The 23,388-nt window shown below is 34.7% G+C and overlaps 1 protein-coding gene across 1 annotated transcript in view; it reads left to right on the forward strand.

Moving 5' to 3' along the window:
- Positions 1-21,260, forward strand: part of LOC138702101 (lactosylceramide 4-alpha-galactosyltransferase-like) — a 177,886-nt gene extending 156,626 nt beyond the window's left edge. Inside the window, exon 3 of the mRNA XM_069829672.1 lies at positions 4,541-21,260. Coding sequence (XP_069685773.1) covers positions 4,541-4,810 — 270 coding nt within the window. The 3' untranslated portion in view covers positions 4,811-21,260. The remainder of the gene's footprint in view (positions 1-4,540) is intronic.
- Positions 21,261-23,388: the final 2,128 nt, after the last annotated feature.

The raw sequence follows: 23,388 nt of genomic DNA on the forward strand, positions 1-23,388 counted from the left end.
CTCCAATACTGTATCTTGTACAATAATGAAAATTAGTATGTGTAAAACTCTGTTCTTCTGCTATATACAAAAAATATTTTTACGATTTAAAAATAGTACATTATGCAACGAGCCTGTAATGATAGTAATTAAGACACGAGGATGTTTGTTTATGAAACGAGCGCAAGCGAGTTTCATAATTTTCATACGAACGTCTTAATTACCATTATAGGCAAGTTTCATACGACTTTTTATGCTCAACCACATTTCTAACTTGAAATTAATCAGAAGTATTCATTTTATTTGTATCTGACTGAAGATCGGAAGTGACCTTGTTCATAGCTCGTAAATTGTGAGATGTGCGCAGACGCGAAAGTATTGATTTTTTCCGAGGAACAATAATGTCATTGACCTTGATGTAATGTAACATGAACTAATTTTGATATAACCTGGAAATTGATTTAGAATTGAACAACGAGATGACAAATTGAATTTATTTGAATATTTTTTACAATTAACGCTAATTATTATAGTAACAGAACATAACCTTCTGCGACAGTATTGGATTTCCAGCCTCCGTGACGTTTCCCTCGTTGTCTTTCGATTGCATATCCGAGAATAATCGAAAATCTGAACTTTAATGAATAGGTGTACTTTAATGACATGCATTAAAGGACTGCTACCAGGTGTGTAATTACTACATTTCGGCATGGTCGAGCATAAAATTATTTACATTTTTTTTTAATTCAGTTCACTATGCAGCAATGAAGCGTTTCCCACATAACTAAAAAAATATCCATCATTCTGTGATGAAATTTCTTGTGTGTATTTATGCATGTCATATCTACAATATGATGCAAGATCACTTCTTTTTCTCTGATAGATTGTCTGATAAAAAATAAATTCATTTTACAAAATGGTCAAATATCAGTATTTTCTTCTAACACAAAATAAAAAAATAAGTTATTATTTATTAAGGAATGTAGTTCAAAGAGCACGATATTGTAAACATGAGTTTCAGCAATAAAATAAAAGAGAGAGAACATGAATTTTGAAAAAAAAATATATATAAATATAAATAATTTTTTTTTTTTTAAATCGTAAAAATATTTTTTCCATATAGCAGAAAGGCAGTTTTTTACACATACAAATTTTCATTATTGTACAAGATGCAGTAATGGAGGAAAAAATGTTTAATATTTCCAAAAATTTTACTGCTGTAAGCTATACCTAACCCCTTAATTGATAATTCTTCCTCTCTCGGTACATTCAATCAATCAATCATTCATCGACTCATCCATCGTTCATCTATCGTCTCATTGATTCATTCATACATCGATTCATTAATTCACTCATTTATGGATTGATTGATTGATTCAATAGTTGATTCATTCATCCAGTCCAGGTATTACAGTTGGGTACCTTCAAGGGCAACAACATGCTTCGTGAAAGTACAAGCATTTGAGCTTGAGAGTACTTTCCTTTTTGTTAATAACATTCTATCTTCTTAAAAAATGATTTATTAATGAAATAATTATGCAGCTCTTTAGAGTAATTAAAAGGCATTATATATTAACAAGTACTTAATATCGTCTATCATCTGATATCTTCTTCTACCACAAACTCTTCTCCCGTTCACTATTCCTTCCAGTGCATCTTTGAATAGGCCAGTGACCTAACCAATTCCTTTTTCTGTTCCTGATCATTTTCTGCAATGATGTGAAGGTGATAATGCTGGCGAAATGAGTCAGGGTCCAGCGCCGAAAGTTACGCAGCATTTGCCGATATTGGTTGAGGGGAAAACCCCGGAAAAAAGCTCAACCGTTCATTTCAAGGTCAGGCAAGGTAACCATTACTCAACATCGGTACACAAGTGTTACTTTACAGCCACTGGTGGTTATACCACATTTGCGAAGTGGAAAATGATTTTTTCAACATGTTTTTTTATTTTTTTTTATTTTAGTAGGTTATTTTACGACGCTTTATCAACGTCTCAAGTTATTTAGCGTCTGAATGATATGAAGGTGATAATGCCGGTGAAATGAGTCCGGGGTCCAGCACCGAAAGTTACCCAGCATTTGCTTGTATTGGGTTGAGGGAAACCCCCGGAAAAAACCTCAACCAGGTAACTTGCTCCGACCGGAAATCGAACCCGGGCCACCTGGTTTCGCGGCCAGACGCGGTAGGCGTTATTCCACAGGCGTGGACTTCAACGTGTTATTTTTACTAAGAAAACCGGAGTCACTGTTGCTTATTTCACATTTGCGAAGTGGAAAATGACTGTTTCAACGTGTTATTTTACACAAACAAAATCGGAATTTTGTGTTCAAGGTTCGTCTATTCTTCCAAAGTGAAGCACAGGAACATTGTTACCATGGCGACATGTCAAGCTATAATATTATACAGTGAAACCTGGTCAAATCGGAACCTGAATAATCCGGAATCCTGTCTATTTCGGAACAATTTATTGGTCCCGGCGATATTCGTATGTATTATGTGTAATTTTTTCCTGAATAAAACGGAAACTGTCCAACGCGGAAACGGAAACTGCCTGCTACTGTTCAAAACGGAAATAATATTTTGGGCCCACTGCTTTATTGTAAACTATATTTTGAAACAGCGTGTAATTTCAAGGAATATACGAAATATACAGGTCACTAAGAAAAAAAAAAAAACAAGTTTTCTTTGCAAAATTTTAGAGGGTAAGAGGGTGTGTTGGCCTGTCGGTCATAAATTGTATTAACCTGTTGACTAGGCAGACGAGTCCCTTCAAAGGTTGTCAATGCTTCACACACATATATTGTCGTAGCTAGACAGAGCGCAAGTGTAGTGATTTCCTGGTAAAAAAAGTTGCGTAAAATGTGGCATTAACATTAAGTGATGAAGTAAACGTTATCGAGTTAAAGGAAAATTAGAAACGAAGTGTATGTGAAATAATATTGAAGTTCAGTTGTGGAAAACTCAGGTGTGACACTTTAAAGATAAAGATCATAACGAGTGAGTGGCTTGGGCCAATATTGGTGACTTTAAAGAAACTAGAAAGCAACTGTTTATGTGGAAATAGATGAACTGTTGTGGGAGTGTGTTCTTCATGACCTTTCAAAGAACAAGCCAATTTCTGGATCTATTCTGCAAAGCAAGCTATTGAACTGGGAAAGAAATTACATAAACCAAAATTCAAGGCTTCTAATAGATGGCTCCTAGTCTAATCACGGTAATTAATAATGTGCAGTGATATGCAGTACAGTATTAGAGTATTTGATTTGATATTTGATTTGATATATTTGGTCACAGCACTTCTTTACATGTAATGGTGTACCTAACATTTCTGTATCCGGTGCCACCATTATCACTTACATTAACACATATTTGCAGTACATGTCTACACAACTTCTACTTTTTTTTTATTATTACTTGTTCAATCTCCCTTTCAGTATTTCTCCTACATTTCGTTTGCTATTCTCTATTTGATCATTAATCGTAATATATCTAAATTTATATATGCCTTTCAAACCCCCTTTTTCCTCTAACTACTATTCACTAAGATTTCAATTTCACTTATTCTCTACAAATTATCATATTGAATTATTTGCCTTCCTTGTTCTTTGACCTTTTCTCCTATCTGTCTCTTATATTCATTTACTGTTCCAACGTTCAAATGTCAGTACTAATTTTATGCTGTCACTTGTTCATTTCTTTTAACCCTTTTTCACTTTTCACTCATTCATATTTGCGCTCACTTTCAACTTTCTCTCTATTCCACTTACACCTAAACCTTTCACAATACTCTCACTTCCTATAAATCTTATATTTCTCTCTACACATCAGCTTATACACTTTCTCGCTCCCCTATACTTCTCTATCATTTACAATTACAATTACCCTTTACTAGCACTTTTTGATCATATCCCCACATTTATTAATCGTATCTAATAACATTGCTATATCCTCAGATGTCGCAGGTTCTGACCTTTCTTTACTGCTTGTCTCTGCTTTATTTCTATCTCTGTCTTTCTTTCTATTTCCTTCTTCTTCTTCTTCTATTCCTCTTTTATTCCCCCCCCCCACGCTTTCACTTCCACATCCTAGATTTCCACTCACACTCGCACCCTTAATCTTTTCACTACTAGTATTAGAGTATAGTGTTAGATATTAAATAGAATGAGATTAGTGAACTTTAGCAGTGTTTAATGACGATGAATGAGTTACGATAAAATTTATACAGAAAAAGAGATTTTAATCAAGATGATTCACCAACGGAATAAGCGACAGAAAGCTAATTTAACGTGATTACTAATAAACGGAATATTTTGTACTTCTTGCAGTTTGCGGCACGTTATGTTGTTTTTCATGGATACGAATGATAAAATATTCCATTTTAATGTAACACCTGAATAATACGGAAACCTGTCCATAACGGAAAAAAAAAATTAGGACCATGTCACTTCCGTCTTGAACACGTTTCACTGTATCTCTGTTTCTCTCTGCTCAATACCTCTTACACACCCTGCTTTGTTCCTACGCCGTAGTCTAACTCGATTGGGTTTCGTTTGTGTTCCAGGTGCGGGACATGACTCCGGAGAGGTGTCGTGGGTTCGCTGTGCTGCCCCCATCCGCGTTCTACCCCATCCCGTGGCGCCAGTGGAAGCTCTACTTCGACGAGTCCTCCAGCGCGAAGACCATGGCCCGGCTGAAGAACAGCCTGGCCATCCACGTGTGGAACAAGTTCAGCGTCACCATGAACGTCACGGTGGGCTCCCGGCAGCCCTACGGACTCATCGCTCAAGAGTACTGCCCCAGAGTGTACGCCCACTGCGGACCTGTCTTCTGAGTGCCCCTCCCGGATATCGAACGGTACATTTTCTCGTGAATATTAGTAGATGTTGATTTTTTTTTCCACTTTCAAGTGATAACTTATTTCGTCTTGAAGAAACAGTGTCTGTTTTTGAAGTGACGTTATCGTAAAGTGATTTCTTCAGTTAGTATCTGAATTTGTTACCGAAAGATTCGTCGTGTGTGTAAATGATGACGTGTCATTTTGCTTCCATTTCAGAGAAACAGCAGATGGATTGTAAAATGGATTAAAGATTTTCTTGAGTACTGTCTTCGTTAACATTTCTTAGATTTGAATTTTAACATTTGAAGTCTAGACAAAGGAATATCGTCACTCGAAAATGTTGTTAATTCAGTCTCGTGCTAATTGAAGAAATTAGTCTCGGTTAAATATAATTTCTGGCGAATATTTGCAACGCTAACAATTTTGTTTGAGATATTCTGTAGTACCAGATTCGGTATTTTGATTAACCCTCAATTCTTGTAATTGAGAATGTTGACTAATTTATTCTGAAAATGTTTTGTTTTATTATTATGGTTGACAATTAAAGATTTATGTTAATTCGAAATTCTGTAATTATGAACATATCTAATATGTAAGCTTGTATTTAGTTCCTTAGTATAAAAGAGCAGCAAATATTTGTTAAATTTGCAAACAATAATCTTTTCACTTGTTACTCGAATCAACTTAAAACTTATAACTTTGGTCACGCATTACATTAGCACTTGTAGCCCCCGAAACATCTTTAACTTATATAGAACCGAAATGATGAAAATAACATAGGCAAATGTAAGGTATGGGAGGTTATAAAACATTTCTTTCGTAACTGCAGAAAGAAAAGGATGTCAGTTTTAGTTTCGAAATATTTATAAGAGAAGTTTTTCATATTTTATATAAAACTTTCATACGTCACAACAGATCTATTATAATAAATTTATCAGTTTGAAATTTAAAATTATTAATTAAATACTTACACTTTTTAAATTGATATGAGATAATTTTTATCGTAAGTTTGTCATTTCAGATTTATAAACTTCAAAATAAAAGTGACCTTCCTTGAGATAAAAGAGATCGTATTGGAGTTCATATAGTTTTATAAGTGACCATAACGAATATCTTCAGTCGTGAAGGAAACCCCCTCATTTCCTCTACCTCACATCGAGAGGAGATACTGAATGTATGTTATGTAATAAAAACACAATATACGTATTGCAGAATGCGTCTAATATATTGATAAATCCTTATAGCCTAAGTAAGAAATATTCGTATTGGAAGTTATGTGCCATGGTAACCAGATAACATGTGAAAACTGTTCTGCATTCCATTTATCGATATGATCTCTAAGATGTAGTTTATTTTATACTTAATATTGCCATGGTAAAATTAAAGCCAATATCTCGTGAAGTGACATTTACTAGTCATGAATAACTCTCAAATAGTTTCCTGGAACTCTATCATATTCTACTGAAATACGGTACGCAATTAAGTGAAATATTTCACGGCCTTTTTAAGACTTGTGAAATGGCGTTGGTGTTACGGATTTTACACAAGGGTACTAGAATTTTTATAAAAATATATTTTAAAAATTTTCTAAATTGTTGTTTCTGGAATTTACAGTAAAGTTGGCGAGTTAAAAACGTGACGTAACATGTCTAATGTTCATAGTGGGTTGAAAAAAAGCTAAGGACTGTTGAATATCTTTCCAGGGAACATAGACTCCACTGACGTAACAAAACAATCAAATGAAGACCAGTAGAAACGTACATCTATTACTTTTCAGAACATAAGTAGTGTTTCGAATCAAACTAATTTTGAAATAATTTATACAGGGTGAGACAAAGAAACGGGAGATTTTTAAATTGTGAAATTAAACTTTAGATTATTGTATTAAATTACAATATCTTTTTATTATATGAAAATATAGAATATAGTATGCCATTTTGCATGTAACAACTACTTCTTGAAAATGACATCATTCAAATGTCCTCTACCAACGTGCATACATTCTTGTAATCGCTCTTTGAAGTTTCTCATTACACTTTGCAACATTTCGACTGTGTTGTTTGAAATTTCTTCACGAATTGCTGTCTCTAGTTGTTCAATGTTTCGCGGTTTGTGTGCGTATACCTTACCGTTTAGATATCCCCATAAAATAAATCACATGCACTTAAATCTGGGGAACGTGCAGGTCAGGAATGTTTCCATTTCTCGATATGATCAAACAAATTTTGCATTTCCGTCATAGATATGGCTGCAGTATGTGCTGTTGCACCGTCTTGCTGAAACCAAGTTGATCTATTGATACGAAAATTTCTTCTTCTCAATTGGCCACTTAAAATTTTTTAATCATTATCACTTAATGAGCAGAATTAACAGAAATATGACCTGTTTCTTCTAAATTATGAACCCAGGTTTTAATCGCATGTGAAGATGGCATATTGTGATCTTGACTACTGAGTGAAAGTGGCGGCGAAACCTCCTACGAGTAGCTTCTGTGCATTGACCATTCAGATAATAAGATTTTACATCAAATCCTCGTTGCTTACCAGTCCAATGCTCCATGTTTAATAAGTTGCAGCAATCAGACTAAACAATGACAATGAATCTAAGCCTACTAAAATAATCCATGTACTACCTACAAAAAAATTAAAATCTCCTATTTCTTTGGCACACCTTGTATGACAACTTGTTTTTCGAAGTAATGTGGGGTTGAAGTTAATGTAGACCTACTGATAAAGAGATTATTTCTACAAGATTGTAGGATATACAGGGCTTTCATTTCAAAACGTCGCAGTCTAAATAACTAATTATTTAAATTGAATTCAATTTAAACAAAAAACACGTCAATTTAGATATTGAGGGGGAAGTCTGAAACCAGGCTTAATTACATTTTATATTTCACCCCACCCTCTGCCTGCCCCAATTTGAAATTTCAAATTTTTATACTTGAATATGAAAAAGCATTCAATTGTTTATACACCTCATTCATTTGTTTTCGCATCTTTTGTTTTCTATCGTCGCCTGGCAACCTGGATTGTTGTTGTTGTTGATTAGAGCTGAAGAGAATAAAGCTACAGAAACTTATTGAGCATTTCATGTAATAGTTGTGTTTGTATATTAAATTATTTTAAAATGGTGTATACCCTTCAAGAGAGAACATAAATCATCCTTATTGATTAAATTTAAGATATTGCACAAAATAAACTGATAATAACAAAAATACAGGTTGCCAGGCGACGATAGAAAACAAAAGATGCGGAAACAAATGAATGAGGTGTATAAACAATTGAATGCTCTTTCATATTTAAGTATAAAAAATAGGGGTGCCATTTGAAGTTTCAAAGTGGGGTGGCTGGGGGTGGGGGTGAAATCTAAAGTGCAATTAGGGGAGAGTTGGGTAGTATCGGACATCGGGTAATATCGGGCAGTGCGTTTCTTTTATCTACCATAGATGGTAGTACCTGAATGACGTGGTTACGTAATTGTATGCGACATCACAGAAACGTAACCACGTAATTCAGGTACTATCATCTGGTTGTAGATGAAAGAAACTCACTGTCCGATATTACCCGATGTCCGATACTACCCAACTCTCCCCTAAGCCTGGTTTTAGACTTCCTTTTAATATCTAAATTGACGTGTTTTTTGTTTAAATTGAATTCAATTTAAATAATTGGTTATTTAGACTGCGAAGTTTTGAAATGAAAGCCCTGTATAGCTGTCTAGGTAATTATTGGTTTGGCAGATATTCTGTCTCTTTACATATAGTAAGGATATTTCACATTCAATATCAAGTGTAACATTTTATCTTATAGTTTGTATCACATTTATATTGTGCATACTGATTTGAAAGACATTTTCCGTTTCTTCATTCTTCTGAAGAAAAGCGTTTGATCCGCGATCTTTCGTGGAAAAACAGGAGCTGTTCGATTGTCTTCAGATTGAATCCTTCACCCTGACCTGATGAACACGGGCCCAGTCTCCGAAATATTGTGTTTAACACAACAATTAAAATGATTCTTTTCTAGTCACAGCTATTTATAGTCTGTTATAAATTTTCATCCCTAAGAAGCATAACATATCGATGGATTTCCGAGTTATTTGACGCCAGTTTTGCCAGTAGCGCTCAAAATTGTGTGAAATGAGTATTCTGTATCAGAGACTAATTTCGTGAGTATTAGAAGATCGCTTCAATGTGTGTAATATTACAAGATTGATTCTATCAAACTCAGGTAGCTACAAGGTTTGTACTTATCCTGCATGGACGTATTAATTTAATAATTTTCATATTAGGGTGACAGAATAATATTTAATTTTCTGGCAAAGTGTATTATTATTATTATTATTATTATTATTATTATTATTATTATTATTATTATTATTATTATTTCCAAATGTTTAACATTAAATTCTATGAATTCTCTAATATCGTACATCAAATTCTGCCCATTTACAAATACTCCGTATCAAATTTCGCAAATTGGCCAATTTTGCACAGACAATCTCGCGAATTCTTCAATACTGCTTGTCATATTTGTGAATTCGTCAATTTTACACACTAAATCCCTTGAATTCTCAAATGCATGTAGCTATTATACCTGAAATTGTGTGCATTCACTAATACTCTACATTACATTCCGAAAATTGGCTAATTCTGCTCATGAAATCTCGCGAATTCTTCAATGCTGATATCATATCTCACGAATTGTCCAATATCGCTCGCCAAATCTCGTTAATTGGCCAATTGTACGTTAAATCCCTTGAATTCTCCAATACTATGAATCAAATGTGAATTCTTTAAAAAAAATCTAATGTATTTTCAAATATTGCACATAAATTCCACGAATTCTTTAATACTAACTTAAGAACCGTATGATAAATTCTTCTATTTCCTTACGTTCAAAATTTAATAAAATGTTTCATCCCACACAATGGACATTTTAAAATGTGAACTGGGAAAAATATTCTAGCAGGAAAGTTGCATTGTCGGTACAGGTTTTTGTCATGGAGGCCAATTGATTGTTAGGTAGAGCAACTAATTGAAAAATCTGAATTTTCACTCGGATGAAGAGTGACTTTTCATATCGAACTTGCAAGGCGGCTGATTAGTTGTTACGGGTCTTTTCTGAGCCATAAAGGCGGTCTTAGTGTGATATTAATCGAATCTCTGTTTTCTATTTCCGAGGCCATAAAAGTAAATGCTGTACTCCCTGTATCCTTTTCAGTGACTCACCCAGACACATTACCGTTTTAATTTGTCATACTACGTAATACAGTGCATTTATTTTACTAGGGCCCGCTCGCTGAGTATATGCGGCATTCAATAGCGCAGCTCCCCACACACGGAAAGCTGAGCGGTCGGTTACAAGTCAAGAACACGGGAGACAGACCATAAAACAGACAGTTATTAGCAATTATTTGAAATGTTGTAAAAATTGCTTACTTTTTCAAAGACATGTTGAAAGTCTTTTCGATTTTCTGCAAGACAGGCATTGTAGCATCTAAACATATTTTGATTCCCACGTTGCAGCTCTGCTTTCGGAATGTTGGTTGTTTCTTCTCGTATGTTGTTTTATGACGTCTTCGATTTGACTTCTTGTCCAAACTGATCCTGTAGTTCTTGGATACTGCTTGACATAATGTACTTCGTAATTAGCTGTTTTTACAGCTAGAGAGCGAAAATTAGTAGTTCATCGTGTTGAAAGTTCTGTTTGAAACAAAAAATGTTTGTCTCGTGTATTTTGTAAACGTAAATCATCTGTTCTGTGAGTTAGCAAAGAAAAGTGGACTCTTGATTCGTAGGGTACCGAAATTCGGTAACATAGCAAATAAATTTCTAAATTTGTACATTGGTATTAATAACCAAATATAACCTATAAAGTACTTCGCAGTTTTTATTATGCTTATGCTAGTGAAGAACATAATGAAAAATAAATAAATTCACATCCGAACCCGGTTCTACCCAACATGTTTTATATGTTTTTCGTCCTTGTCTTATTTTCTGCCATTGTAACTTGCATTGTTTTTGGTTTGGTAACATTGTTAAAAAAGAAAGAAAACATCTGTTGGATTTTTAGATGCTCTGTAAATCAGTTTCCTGCCTGTTTGGAACATCTGTTATCGGAACATGTTCTGATCATCTGTTCTTTTCCGGAACTGATCTTTTCTTCGAAGCTATTCCGAAAGAATTGTTCAGTTACTTCTTTCCCACTTCTGTCTTAAACAACATATCAATATCTTAAGAACCTTGGTGGACATTCATGTCAGTATTAATAACCAAACATAACCTATAAAGTACTTTGCGCTTATTATTATGATTTTGCTACTCAAGAACATCATCAAAAAATAAATAAATTCACATTCGAAAGCGGCGTCTATCCATGTTATATATGTTTGTAGTTCTTGTCTTATTTCTGCCAATGTAACATGCATTGTTTTTGGTTTGATAACATTGTTAAAAAAGAAAGAAAACATCTGTTGGATTTGTAGATGCTCTGTAAATTAGTTTCTTGCCTGTTTGAAACGCCTTTTATCCGGAACATGTTCTGATCATGTTCTTTTCCGGAACTGATCTTTCTTCGAAACTATTCTGAAATAATTTTTCAGTTATTTCTTTCCCACCTCTGTCTTAAGCAACATATCAATATCTTAAGAACCTTGGTGAACATTCATGCCAGTATTTATAACAAAACATAACCTATAAAGTACTTTGCGCTTTTTATTATGATTTTGCTACTCAAGGACATCATGAAAAATAAATAAATTCACATTCGATCGCTGCGTCTACCCAACATGTTCTATACGTTTGTAATTCTTCTTTATTTTCTACCACAGTAACATGCATTGTTTTTGGCTTGGCAACACTGTTAAAAAAGAAATAAAACATCTGTTGGATTTGTAGATGCTCTGTAAATTAGTTTCTTGCCTGTTTGAAACATCTTTTATCCGGAACATGTTCTGATCATCTGTTCTTTTCCGGAACTGATCTTTCTTCGAAACTATTCTGAAATAATTTTTCAGTGACTTCTTTCCCACCTCTGTCTTAGACAACATATCAATATCTTAAGAACCTTGGTGGACATCCATGTCAATATCTTTGCTTTAGAATCTCTGGGCCTGAAGAACTGTTAAAAAGAATATCATGGTCTCAGAAAGCAAAATATTAGACCTAAGCTGAAAATGTTGAGATATAGTAACAATAATATAATAGAATTCCCTAACTATTTCCTGCAATAGTTTTTGGTCCTTGAACATCTGACCTTAAACTTATCTGAGTCACACCACACAAGAGATTCGTTTCGTTTGACACTTCATGACACTTTAAGCCCGAGCTGTTACAATCGCCACTCTGTCCTGAATTTGCTCAAACATTTTTTTTATAAACATGACTGTGAATTACCATTTCTGGCTCTATTCATCCCCATATAAATTCATCCAATCTAACATGAAGGTCACTGATGAAACAATTTAGTGTTGTACCGGTTTTAATACAGATATACTGGGTGTTCAGCTCAAAGTGTGTCATGGCTCGCTGTATGCCGTCACGTGGCTAGCCGATGAGCCTAGAGAATTCAATCTTCCTACACTTCCGCAGAGGTGTATTACTTATCTGCCACAGAAGTTGCCTAGCAAGTACGGCGTTCATTCAGAAGAGTACTTACCGATAAGTACGGTAACGCCGGTAGTGGCAGGAATGTGAACTGTTTCGAAACATGTACTGAGGTGAGTTTTTTCTTACTGTCGGGATATGGGGAGAGGGTTAAGACGATTACTTACGTACATTGTTGACATTAACTTCGACGGTCAACATGGACACGGAGCATTTGATTTGTGTTGTGGAATGTTGCGTACGGCAACATGATAACAAATTCCTGCGTACGACTTGCTCGCACAAAACACAGTTCGAAAGAGGTTATGGTAGCACACAGACCGTACAGACCGCCATCTGTTGCTACGACGTTCAAGTTATACCGTACACGTTCTCAAGTTCAGATTGAACGCCTTGATTAATAGGCAACTTCTCTGACACAAAAGCTCAAACTCCCTTCAAATCGCTGACTCATCAACAGTGACGTCATGACACACTTTGAAATGAACACCCAGTAGACGGCTGTGGGAGATTTTTTTGAGAAAGAACTGTAAGTAATTCTTAATTGTAAGGAAAAATTTGGCGTCGTAATTTGGAATGGAGGTTTCAAGTAATTTCAATCCAGTGAATTCCAGCCTGGAGTGTAGCGACAAAACAGCGGCCAACAATGTTTGGGAGAATAACATCTCTGGAGAAATGTATTTTACAAATTCAGTACTTGAATCGGTTGTGTGAGAATATCATATCCATGGTAACTATACGTAAGATTATAATATGCATACAAAAGACTTACGAAAGTGATATGTACGATACATATCTGCAGAAATTGGGTACTATTTAAGAATTTATATTTATTAGACAGATGTGAAATTTTTCCAGCAGAATAATCTGGACTTTATTTATTTGATATTTCCAATGGAAAAAATCATTACCCAGTTTATACATATCTACAGTTTAGTGTTGGAAATAAAGTTGCAATAAGTCCTAATATAATTTTAAATTTGCAGTTAATTTAACAGTGTAGATATGACCCAAACGTAGATGCCATATTCGTACATCTTGCCTCAACAAGCGAGAAATGAAATTGGAATCTGAAGCTGTTTCTTTTTTGTAATGTACATAGTAATTTAACATTTACTGACAGGTTTCCAGATATAAGGAAATATATAAGCGAATTCTGTTATTAGTACAACTTTCTTCCCGTATTGTGTATCTCATAATCTCTGGATTTATCTACTGTGTGTTTTTCTGGATATGGGACATAGGGCTTTCACATTGCCATAAGAAACTTATGTATAAAAACAATGAAGAAATAACGTAATCATTGGACCATGTTTAGAAATTAGCAGGCTTTGACAGTTTGTAAAACAAGAGAACATCATTTATGATTGCTAAGTCAAAGCCTGATGTTCTTGTGTTTTACAAATTGCCAAAGCCTGCTAATTCCTAAACATGGCCCACTGAAGTAATTTCTTCATTGTTTTTATACATAGGGATTTAACATTCCCATAAGAAACCTATGTCATATACCTAGAAAAACACAGGGTATTTAATGACATCTTTTACAAGGTTTCGAGTTAGAACCAGTAACATATCTAAAATAGCAATATCTGTACATCTATGCTGTCCAGCATAATAGCAGCAGAGTCAATTTCGTGGACTAAGCTACTGTGGTAATATATAACATTTGTCACTCCATTCATATCCACCTCTATCATCCAAAATGTCATTCTTGGGGAACATTGTTGAATTTTTATGTTGATAATGTATTGTTTTGAAGATATAAATGATACAGTGTTCAGTTTGGGAGAAAAATAGCACTGTATTATAAGAACGGTTACTATTTATTTTTCAGTAATCTGTAAATACGTTCCAGGATTAGAGCTTTTATCACATTAGACCTCAACGTGCCCACCTTTGCGTAAAGAAAAGAAATCATAGCGTGAAGCTAATTTCTCCAATGTATTGCCACGTGCCTCACTGAAATAAAAAATTGTAAATACATTATTATTTTTAATACAGAGATCTTATATCAATAACTTCACCGCCTAAGTAAAGGCCTCAGAATGTATTCTGAATTTAAAAATTGTGCTAGAAGGTAATAAAGAGCGACATTTTTTTTTTCGGATCGGCATTCCATTTTTTACTTCAGTTGCGATAAGTAGATATCGGATTTTTTACGTATAAAACATTTTTGTTTCTGAAGAGATACACTCATATTAAGTTGTATTAACACTTCCCATGGAGTATTATAAGTAATAGTGCTTATTTAATATGGGTAAAAATGCCTAATTTTAAGTTTTAGCCTACTGTATTTTATTTTAAAATATTGATAACGCATTTTCAATGTTTCCTTTCTTTGTAAATATGAAAATCAAATCGTTTCGTCTTTATGAAATGGTAGGCATTTCCTCTTTGGAAGACGAGGCATCTTTTTACGAATCTTATTAAGGATCACATCGAGATGCCTTATATTAGGCCATATTTGCCATATTTGGTTGCTGTGATTGCAGGGAACTCAATTTAATAAGAAACTTCACGTTTTAGCTTCTGGTAGGGAGAAACTTAGTTTAGGATCCAAAGCAGGTGGAGAAAAAGTAGGTACGTGAATTTTGGAAAATTTTCTCCAAAAGATTCCAAGGCTTAAAGATCTCAATGCAATAGCGAATGTTTTCTCGGAGAAGTGTAATAGAATGGGAAAATGTGATTTTCCAGTAGCTACATATAATTCCAAAACTGAAATATGTTTCCACGATATCAGTGGATTTTAAGCGTTATTTTTCTGCCTACAAGTTTGTGTTAATAGACAAGAAATCTCTCTAACATTTGGCGAAGTTACTGGTTGTGTATTGCAAGTGAAATTATGAAAAGTATATGTGGTTGAATGAATGAATGAATGTTAATGTAAATTTAGGGAATTAACTAATCCTTCAGTTTTTCATCGTCATTGCGTAGTTCCAGTCCATTTTAGTAGGGCCTATATCCTTACACACTTAACAAACACCTTGGGAAGTACACTGTTGTTTAAGGAAACTTCTGAAGGACAAGACATGTATATGACGCTCAATATTTAATTAATAAGTATAAAAGATATTATCAATTTTGGTTAAGATGTGGTGAAAGGTCATTTTAGGTATGATTTTTAGAGCTTATTTTAATTCATAGTTTCATTAAGCCTATTATTGGCACCTAAATTCTAATTTTTAGAGCCTAAAAACCCCAATTCTGGTGATAACTGCAGCATCTAGATACACTCTTCTCTCCGCCAAACGTGTAACACCAGACACTACATTACGATCCACGATTTCATCGTCGCAAATTTATTGTTGCGTTTCCAGACCATGTTACAGTCACATCTACATTTCACAAAATGTTCAATATTTCCACGTTTATCACACGCTGAATTAATTAAATCAGCCACACACTCCACAGAAGCTGTTGTTGTTAATACAAACACTCGCTTACACTAACTACACTATTTAGTGTCTGTGAGCAGTATACAGAGTGTCCCAGAAACATCGTCCATATCAACCATCGGGGATGGATAAACATATTGGTTTAAAACTCTCAATACTAAAAATAAAATACAGCTTAATTGAATATTACTTTCAACACCCTTGTTACCCCTTCAAAGTGCATCCAACATGACACGTGAGCCAACCGAGTAAACTACAGTCCAACTTGGAGAAATGGACGACGTTTCTGAGACACTCTATATATGTACTACCTGGAATAAGTGTGTAACATGCCGTACGTCTACGAAATTGACTCTACATGCGAGGGACATGTTTATTTCTTTTTAATGTATCCTATTTTAATAAATGTACTTTAACATTATAGCTAAGTTTTATACAAATAAGTAGACCTACTCTCGAATGTAGTTACCAATCGCCATTACTATTTTCACGTTACTTTAATTTGAAATGTTGTAATATGTTATTACAGTGGACGCAATGTCTTTTGTATTTGAAATAAGTTCTGAAGATTTAATGAATTTTGCTGTCCAAGTGTTAAAGGCTGGTTCACAATAAACCGGGAACGAGAACCAGAGTGAAAACGAGAAGCAGAGAACGTGAATATGAAAATTTTTTATTCACAATAAACCGAGAACGTAGACTACTATGCATATCGATATGCATGTCAATAACGATATGTAAAGTCGATATTACGAATTCTGATGTTATTTGTGTATAATTGACTAATGGCGTTCTCTCATGAGTACAAGGCAGCCAACATAAACACAGGTTAACCAACTTCGAAATTTCAACGGTACTATAAATATGCCCATGCATCTTTATTATCACAACCTATTTTAAGTCTACCATAACGTAAAATAATTAGAGAAGAAACATTTGTAATAGAACAAAAATGAACACAACAGTAGTTATTGAATTGAAGCATGAATATGTAGTGTATACAACCAATACAGTAATAAAATATGATTCACTTACGATCGGTGTTCAAAGATGCAGCTATTTCTCATCTTTATACGAGGCGCGCCGCTTATCGTAAATGTGAGGATTTTCCCCAACACTCAATATTAGAATCTCATCAAATAAAACTTGCCCCATGATGCACAGCACAGAACAAAATAATGCATAGGTTATGTCACGGTCTTCTTGCTACAAAATATACGACGACAAAATAGCTTTTAGATGGCAATAGAATGCATCTAGTGGGCTGTGATCGGAAACGTGAACGCCAAAGTTGAAACTTGGCCAACTCTCCGTTCCCGATCCCGGGCTCCGGCAAGCTTTTCGTTAATTATGAATGCTCACATTTAAATGTACACATTTTAACAATTTTACCGTTTTCGTTTTCGTTCCGATTCTCGTTTCCGGTTTATTGTGAACCAGCCTTAATTGTATAATTCAGGGTGTTGGGTACAATATAAGGCGCACAATAATATGACGTTGAAGTCTTGTAACACAGTCACATTGGATGAACTGAAATGCTAACATAGAAATCACGCATTGTTATTCTTGCAGTATTACATTTCGTAACTGTTTAGACGGAGAATTACTGAATACATTTAGATAATAATTGGAAATTTATGCGCTGAAACTGTTTATTTCTTTTCAAAAATCTTAACCTTTCGTGAAAATTGCATCAGCTTTATAATTTGGAGTCAAGAACTTAATTACACTTTTACATAGCCATTCAATAAGGTGGCTGAAGGTGTTGGTAGCTTCATCGTACAGTTTGATAGACAAGCATCTTACACTTCTTTGGTTCAGGCCCCATAAAATGACCAATACGAATCACACGGTTATTCTTCATCTACACACTTTTCCAGCAGTGTTTCGAACAGCAGTCTTTGACAGCTGCAGAAAATATGCTTTTTTAGTATTTAATTTACCAGAGCTGTAGATGTAGACAGGTGTTTCCCCTCACATTTTTATTTACTGTTTTATTTCCACTAAATCTGGATACTTGTAATGGTGGTCCTGAGCTAACATTAGTCATTATTCCTTCACACACACAAAATGAGAAAAACAAAATGTGTAATTAAGATGAGGATTGATGCACTTATTTCAAATAAACAGGGCTACCACACTCAAATATTGAAATACCTAAAGATTGTAAACAGAATATTGTAAAACAAGATGGCAGTTTCTTATAAATCGTTCTCCTTAAAAAGGGTACATACCACGAATTCGTCCACACCTGTGGAGTAACGGTTACCACGTCTGGGCGCGAAACCAGGTGGCCTGGGTTCGATTCCCGGTCGAGGCAAGTTACCTGGTTGAGGTTTTTTCCGGGGGTTTCCCTCAATCCATTACGAGCAAATGCTGGGTAACTATCTCTGCTGGACCCCGGATTCATTTCACCGGAATTATCACCTTCATCTCATTCAGACGCTAAATAACCTAAGATGTTGATAAAGCGTCGTAAAATAACCTACTAAAATAAACAAATAAATAAACAACAAATACAATTCATGTCATTATCTGTAATAAAAATGAACGTCTGAACTGCCTACCTCTAAGGATTGTGCCATGCAATCACTGTGTGAAAAAATTATATAAACATTGTGCTCACTGCTATTTCTCTTCCTTTCGACTAAATTCCCATTCACAATGAAAATTAAACATAAACGTAACATAAACACAGAAGTTTGCGGTCAGGTTACCAAATGGGATCATTCACAATGATTCACATAAACACTGACACTAACATTACCGTCAGTCGTTAACATGAAAGTTTGCAAACTACAAACTTTCGCTTCCAAGACGTTAAGTCCATTGAAAGCATGTACATATGACTTATGTCCTCTAATATTTTTGTCCACTTTCATTTATGTCCACATTTTATGTGCGTCCATTTTTTTTTGGGCCCATGACTGTTACGTCTACTTTTATTTAAATCCACTTTCATGTCAATTTCTTTTGTACCACTGGAAGATGTTCAGGCTGTTTTTGATAGCCTTATAGATAATATTGAGCCTGATATAATGGATTTAGCATTGTCCACGGAAAGAACTTACATCCGAGGAACACCTGCTCGAGGAAGAAGAAGAGCAATGCCACCTAGATTCGCACCTGAAATAGTGAACACTTATAATCAGGTTCTGGCAGGACAACATCGAACAACTAACATAGTCGAGGGCTGGCACAACCGCTTTCAGAAACACATCGTCACACATCACACGTCGGTCTGGAAATTCATGGAATTTATCAAGAAAAACCAAATGAATATTGAAATTATAATAATCCAATTGTTTGGCAGGCATTTGAATGTGCGACACCCTATTAAAAAACCGTACCTACAAAATTTAAGATTGTTCGGAATTACAACCACTACAACGAAGAAGTACACACCAGAATTTACCTTAAAGCTATCAGTTATCATCTGAAGCTGTGTGAAGATGAATAGGCAGAAGAGATTGAGTAGGGAATTGAAGTAAATTTGTAGATGGACATAATGTATTGTACAATCATGTAGTGGACGTAAAATTTGTGCAATTGGACTAAAATAAAGTGGACATATACTTCATTGGACATATATTTATGGACATAGTGTAATGGACTTTTATGTAATGGACATAATAAAATGGATATTACAATTGTGGACATAATAAAGAAGACCCAAAGTCTGTGTTTCAAACTTTCATGTTTAGGCTTACGTGATTAGTAAACACACAATCGTAAGGCGCCGAAGTATACAACAGGATAATATAATGAAATTATGTCGCTATGTTTCCATGGTTACCAAGTAAATTTGCAGTTATATTATTTATGTTCCCATCGTGATTGATGTTATGACTTTTTGATTTTACGATAGCGTTTACATTCTTAAGGCCCATTCACAATGAAAATTAAATATAACCGTAACATAAACACAGAAGTTTGCGGTCAGGTTACTAAATGGGATCATTCACAATGATTCACATAAACACTGACATTAACATTGCCGTTAGACGTTAACATGAAAGTTTTCAAACTACAGTCTTAAAATGTTTATGTTTACGTGATTTGTAAACAATACACAATCGTACAGCGCTGAAGTATACAACATAATATGATGGAATGACGTCGTTGTTATGTTTCCATGGTTACCAAGTATCTTTGCGGTTATGTTTCTGTTCCCACCGTGAATGACGGTATGAATTTTTTATTTTACGGTAACATTTACGTTCTTAAGTTAACGCTTACGTTATGTTTAATTGTGAATGGGCCTTAACTCACTCCAACAAGCATTCGGCAAAGTCCCACAATATTCAGTACTCATATTAATTCAGTAATCTAGTTCGAAGATGTTAAACAATAACAATAAATGAAATAATTCTAAATGAAACTGAAAAAGTTGCCAAAAGTGTAAAAAAAAAATCCCTCTTTGACACTAATTTTTCCCCTTTCGTTCAAGGCATTAATTTTTCCCTCAGAGTGGGAATTTTCCCTCCATCTGACATCACTGGGCTTGAGTACCGCAGGACATAGGTCGTGGAGGGTTTTGCATAGCAGAGAGTGCAGCAAGCAGTGTAAGTTTTCATAATTTCCCTCACTCCTGCGGAGAAGGAATGCAAGTGCTATTGAATTTACTGCTGTGTTGCAATTTTTTTCTACAAACAATGTCGATTTCCGACAAAATGAAAAAAGATAACGCAAACTGTCAAAGAACAATTTTGTTTCTTTTATCTTAAGGACTTACTTTATGATGTCACTGTCATCGAACACCTGCTATCCTACATACATTACGAATTGTTAATAAATTTTGTGAGACATAAGCCTAATATTGTGTATTTATTTAACAGGACGAATTCCTTTATGAAATTTAGGTTATAATTTGCAGTGGTATACTGTAGATGATTCAACATCATGCAAAAAAATTCTTGTACTTCAATTTTAAAAGGCCTAATTTAGACAGTGTTCCACTGACAATAGCCCCTCTTCTAGAAATGAATCGTGGAAGTCCGGGACCAGTTTTCAGCGGGACACACTGTATAATGACTGCACTTCCATTTTTAAATCCAAAGTGACTGTGAATACAATGTTCTCTATAATGTTTCTAATTATATGATATCTAATTTGTCACAAACTGGACCTCTGGCCAATAAACTACAGACTAAAAGCAAGGTGTGTAGTGTGTATGTGATATTACCAACGAAGAGTTGAGTGACGCAGAAGAGGAAGATGTTATCGATATATCCTTGTAGGTAACCTTAACGAAATGGACTCGTTCAAGTGATTATATTCCATTTGAATTGAAAACTGAAGTGTTTGTCTTTACAGCACTAAATGGAACTCTTACATTGTGTAACAACCAGAGAGTTACCAACTGTCTGAGAAGGAAGTAAGAAATAGCCTATCACCACTTTGTAAATAGCCTAATCCTTTATAAATAAATATAAACTAATGACGCTGTTTTATATATGTGATTGTTTACTGCGTATTTCTCATATTGGCTCTGACGAGTTTGAAAATCGAATGTGATTATTATTGAGAGGAATGTATATAGGGTGATTAATAAGTATGGAATATTGCTACTAACTTCTTAAATTTTAATTTTACAAAAAAAAAGTTTTATACAAAATCTGTTGGAGGAGATTAACTGTACAATATCTTACCATTAGTCCAAAAAAGTTATTCAGATATACAGGGTGTGACAATAAAGTTTATTTTTTGAACTGGCACCCTGTACTAAATTTACATATTCACAGCTAAACAATATCCCATTCTATCACGAAAACAATCCATTTTAGATACGAGATGGAATAGATCAGTCATGTAACTGTGAGGAAGAGTATTTCCTTGATAGGCTGGGATATTTTTAGTTTTGAATGGTTCTCAATTTGACCATCTGTGATAAAGTTTGGTTAGTAAAAGGTAAAGGTAAAGGTATCCCCGTAACATGCCATGAAGGCACTTGGGGGGCATGGAGGTAGAGCCCCATGCTTTCCATGACCTCGGCACTAGAATGAGGTGGTGTGGTCGGCACCACGCTCTGACCGCCTTTTACCCCCGGGAAAGACCCGGGTGAACCTTGGGGCCGTTCTGAAAGTTTGGCAACGAGAAAAAATCCTGTCACCACCTGGGATCGAACCCCGGACCTTCCAGTCCGTAGCCAGCTGCTCTACCAACTGAGCTACCCGGCCGCCCGTTTGGTTAGTAATAGTGTTTTGTTTAGTTGTATGGCCTACTCAACATGATTTTACATACTTATTTGTCTCAAGTTTGAAGTCCATGAAATAAGTTTAATAAAGGACATGAAATTTTAATATAGAGTGATATTTAAAAAAGTAAAGTTTACTTTCACACCCTGTATACCTGAATAACTTTTTGGACCAATGGTATGATACTGTATGATTAATCTCCAACAGCTTTTGTATAAAATTTTCTTTTTTTGTAAAATTAAAATTTAAGAAATTATTAACAATATTCCATACTTACTGTTCGCCCTGTATATAATTAATACACTTGTGTGTTGTAAACAACTTATTTAATGAAGATTTGCCTTTTACAAAACAAAATTACGATAGAATATTGTCAATTCATAGAATAATACTCCGTTTTTGTAACTGTACATTGCAGAATCATTGAGGTAAATTGCATTTTGTAGTCATCGGCTTTCTGAATGGCCCACAAGCTATACCAAGTGTTGTTACATCTCTGATCACACATATATCAGATTGGCCATTCCCATGTTATCAAATAACGCCACTGTCGAAAATGAATTTTTTCGTAACGACTGCTAGATGGAAATACAATTCCAAGCTATTATTCCATCAGGGATATAACGTGGCTCCTTTTTCTGTTTCTAGATGGCAGTATAATAAAATTGATAAAAGTTGTCTTGAAAGCGCATTACGCCGATCAATCTATTATATGTGACCAGGGGTAATCCCTAAACTAATGGTAAACAACCCTTTGTCATTGTTTACTTGGGGTATTTAAAGATCTAAAGAACAAATGCATCTACATACTGTATACGATGGAATATTGGCAATTCATAGAATAATGCTCGGTTTTTATAACTGAGCATTGCAGGATCATATAACGTTTTACTTACGTTAAAATTAAGTTTTATTGACGTCAGCAATGGTTATTTGTCTTATGAAACAATTGAACTTCACAGATAAAAATTTTAGGAATCACAACCATAGTATTAAATAGAGTCTTTTGTTTTGTGTCATAAAATTGGATAGGTAATTGGATTTTCTCACTTGGATACTTGTGTGGGCTACAAGTTGTGATCTAAAATATATTTCCAGTGTTAAAGAGGAGTGACGATAATAGAATTTCCACCTGAATGATTGCTTTCTGTTTGTATTTACTCCTGTTAAAATATTTTAATTAAATTATATCTGACATGGTTCTTAAAAGCTGACCATTGTCAGAGCATTCCACGTTAAGAAAAAAGCATTGGTTTTATGGGCCTTGCCTAGTACATTGTACAAGCTATGTGGTAGGTAGGCGTTTCTATGGCAACTGATCATTTGATGGAATAGCCCGTATGCTCAATGCTTTTTTCTTACTGTAAAATCATC

The sequence above is a fragment of the Periplaneta americana genome, chromosome 6 (genome assembly GCF_040183065.1).
Source record: "Periplaneta americana isolate PAMFEO1 chromosome 6, P.americana_PAMFEO1_priV1, whole genome shotgun sequence".
Lineage (NCBI taxonomy): Eukaryota > Metazoa > Arthropoda > Insecta > Blattodea > Blattidae > Periplaneta > Periplaneta americana.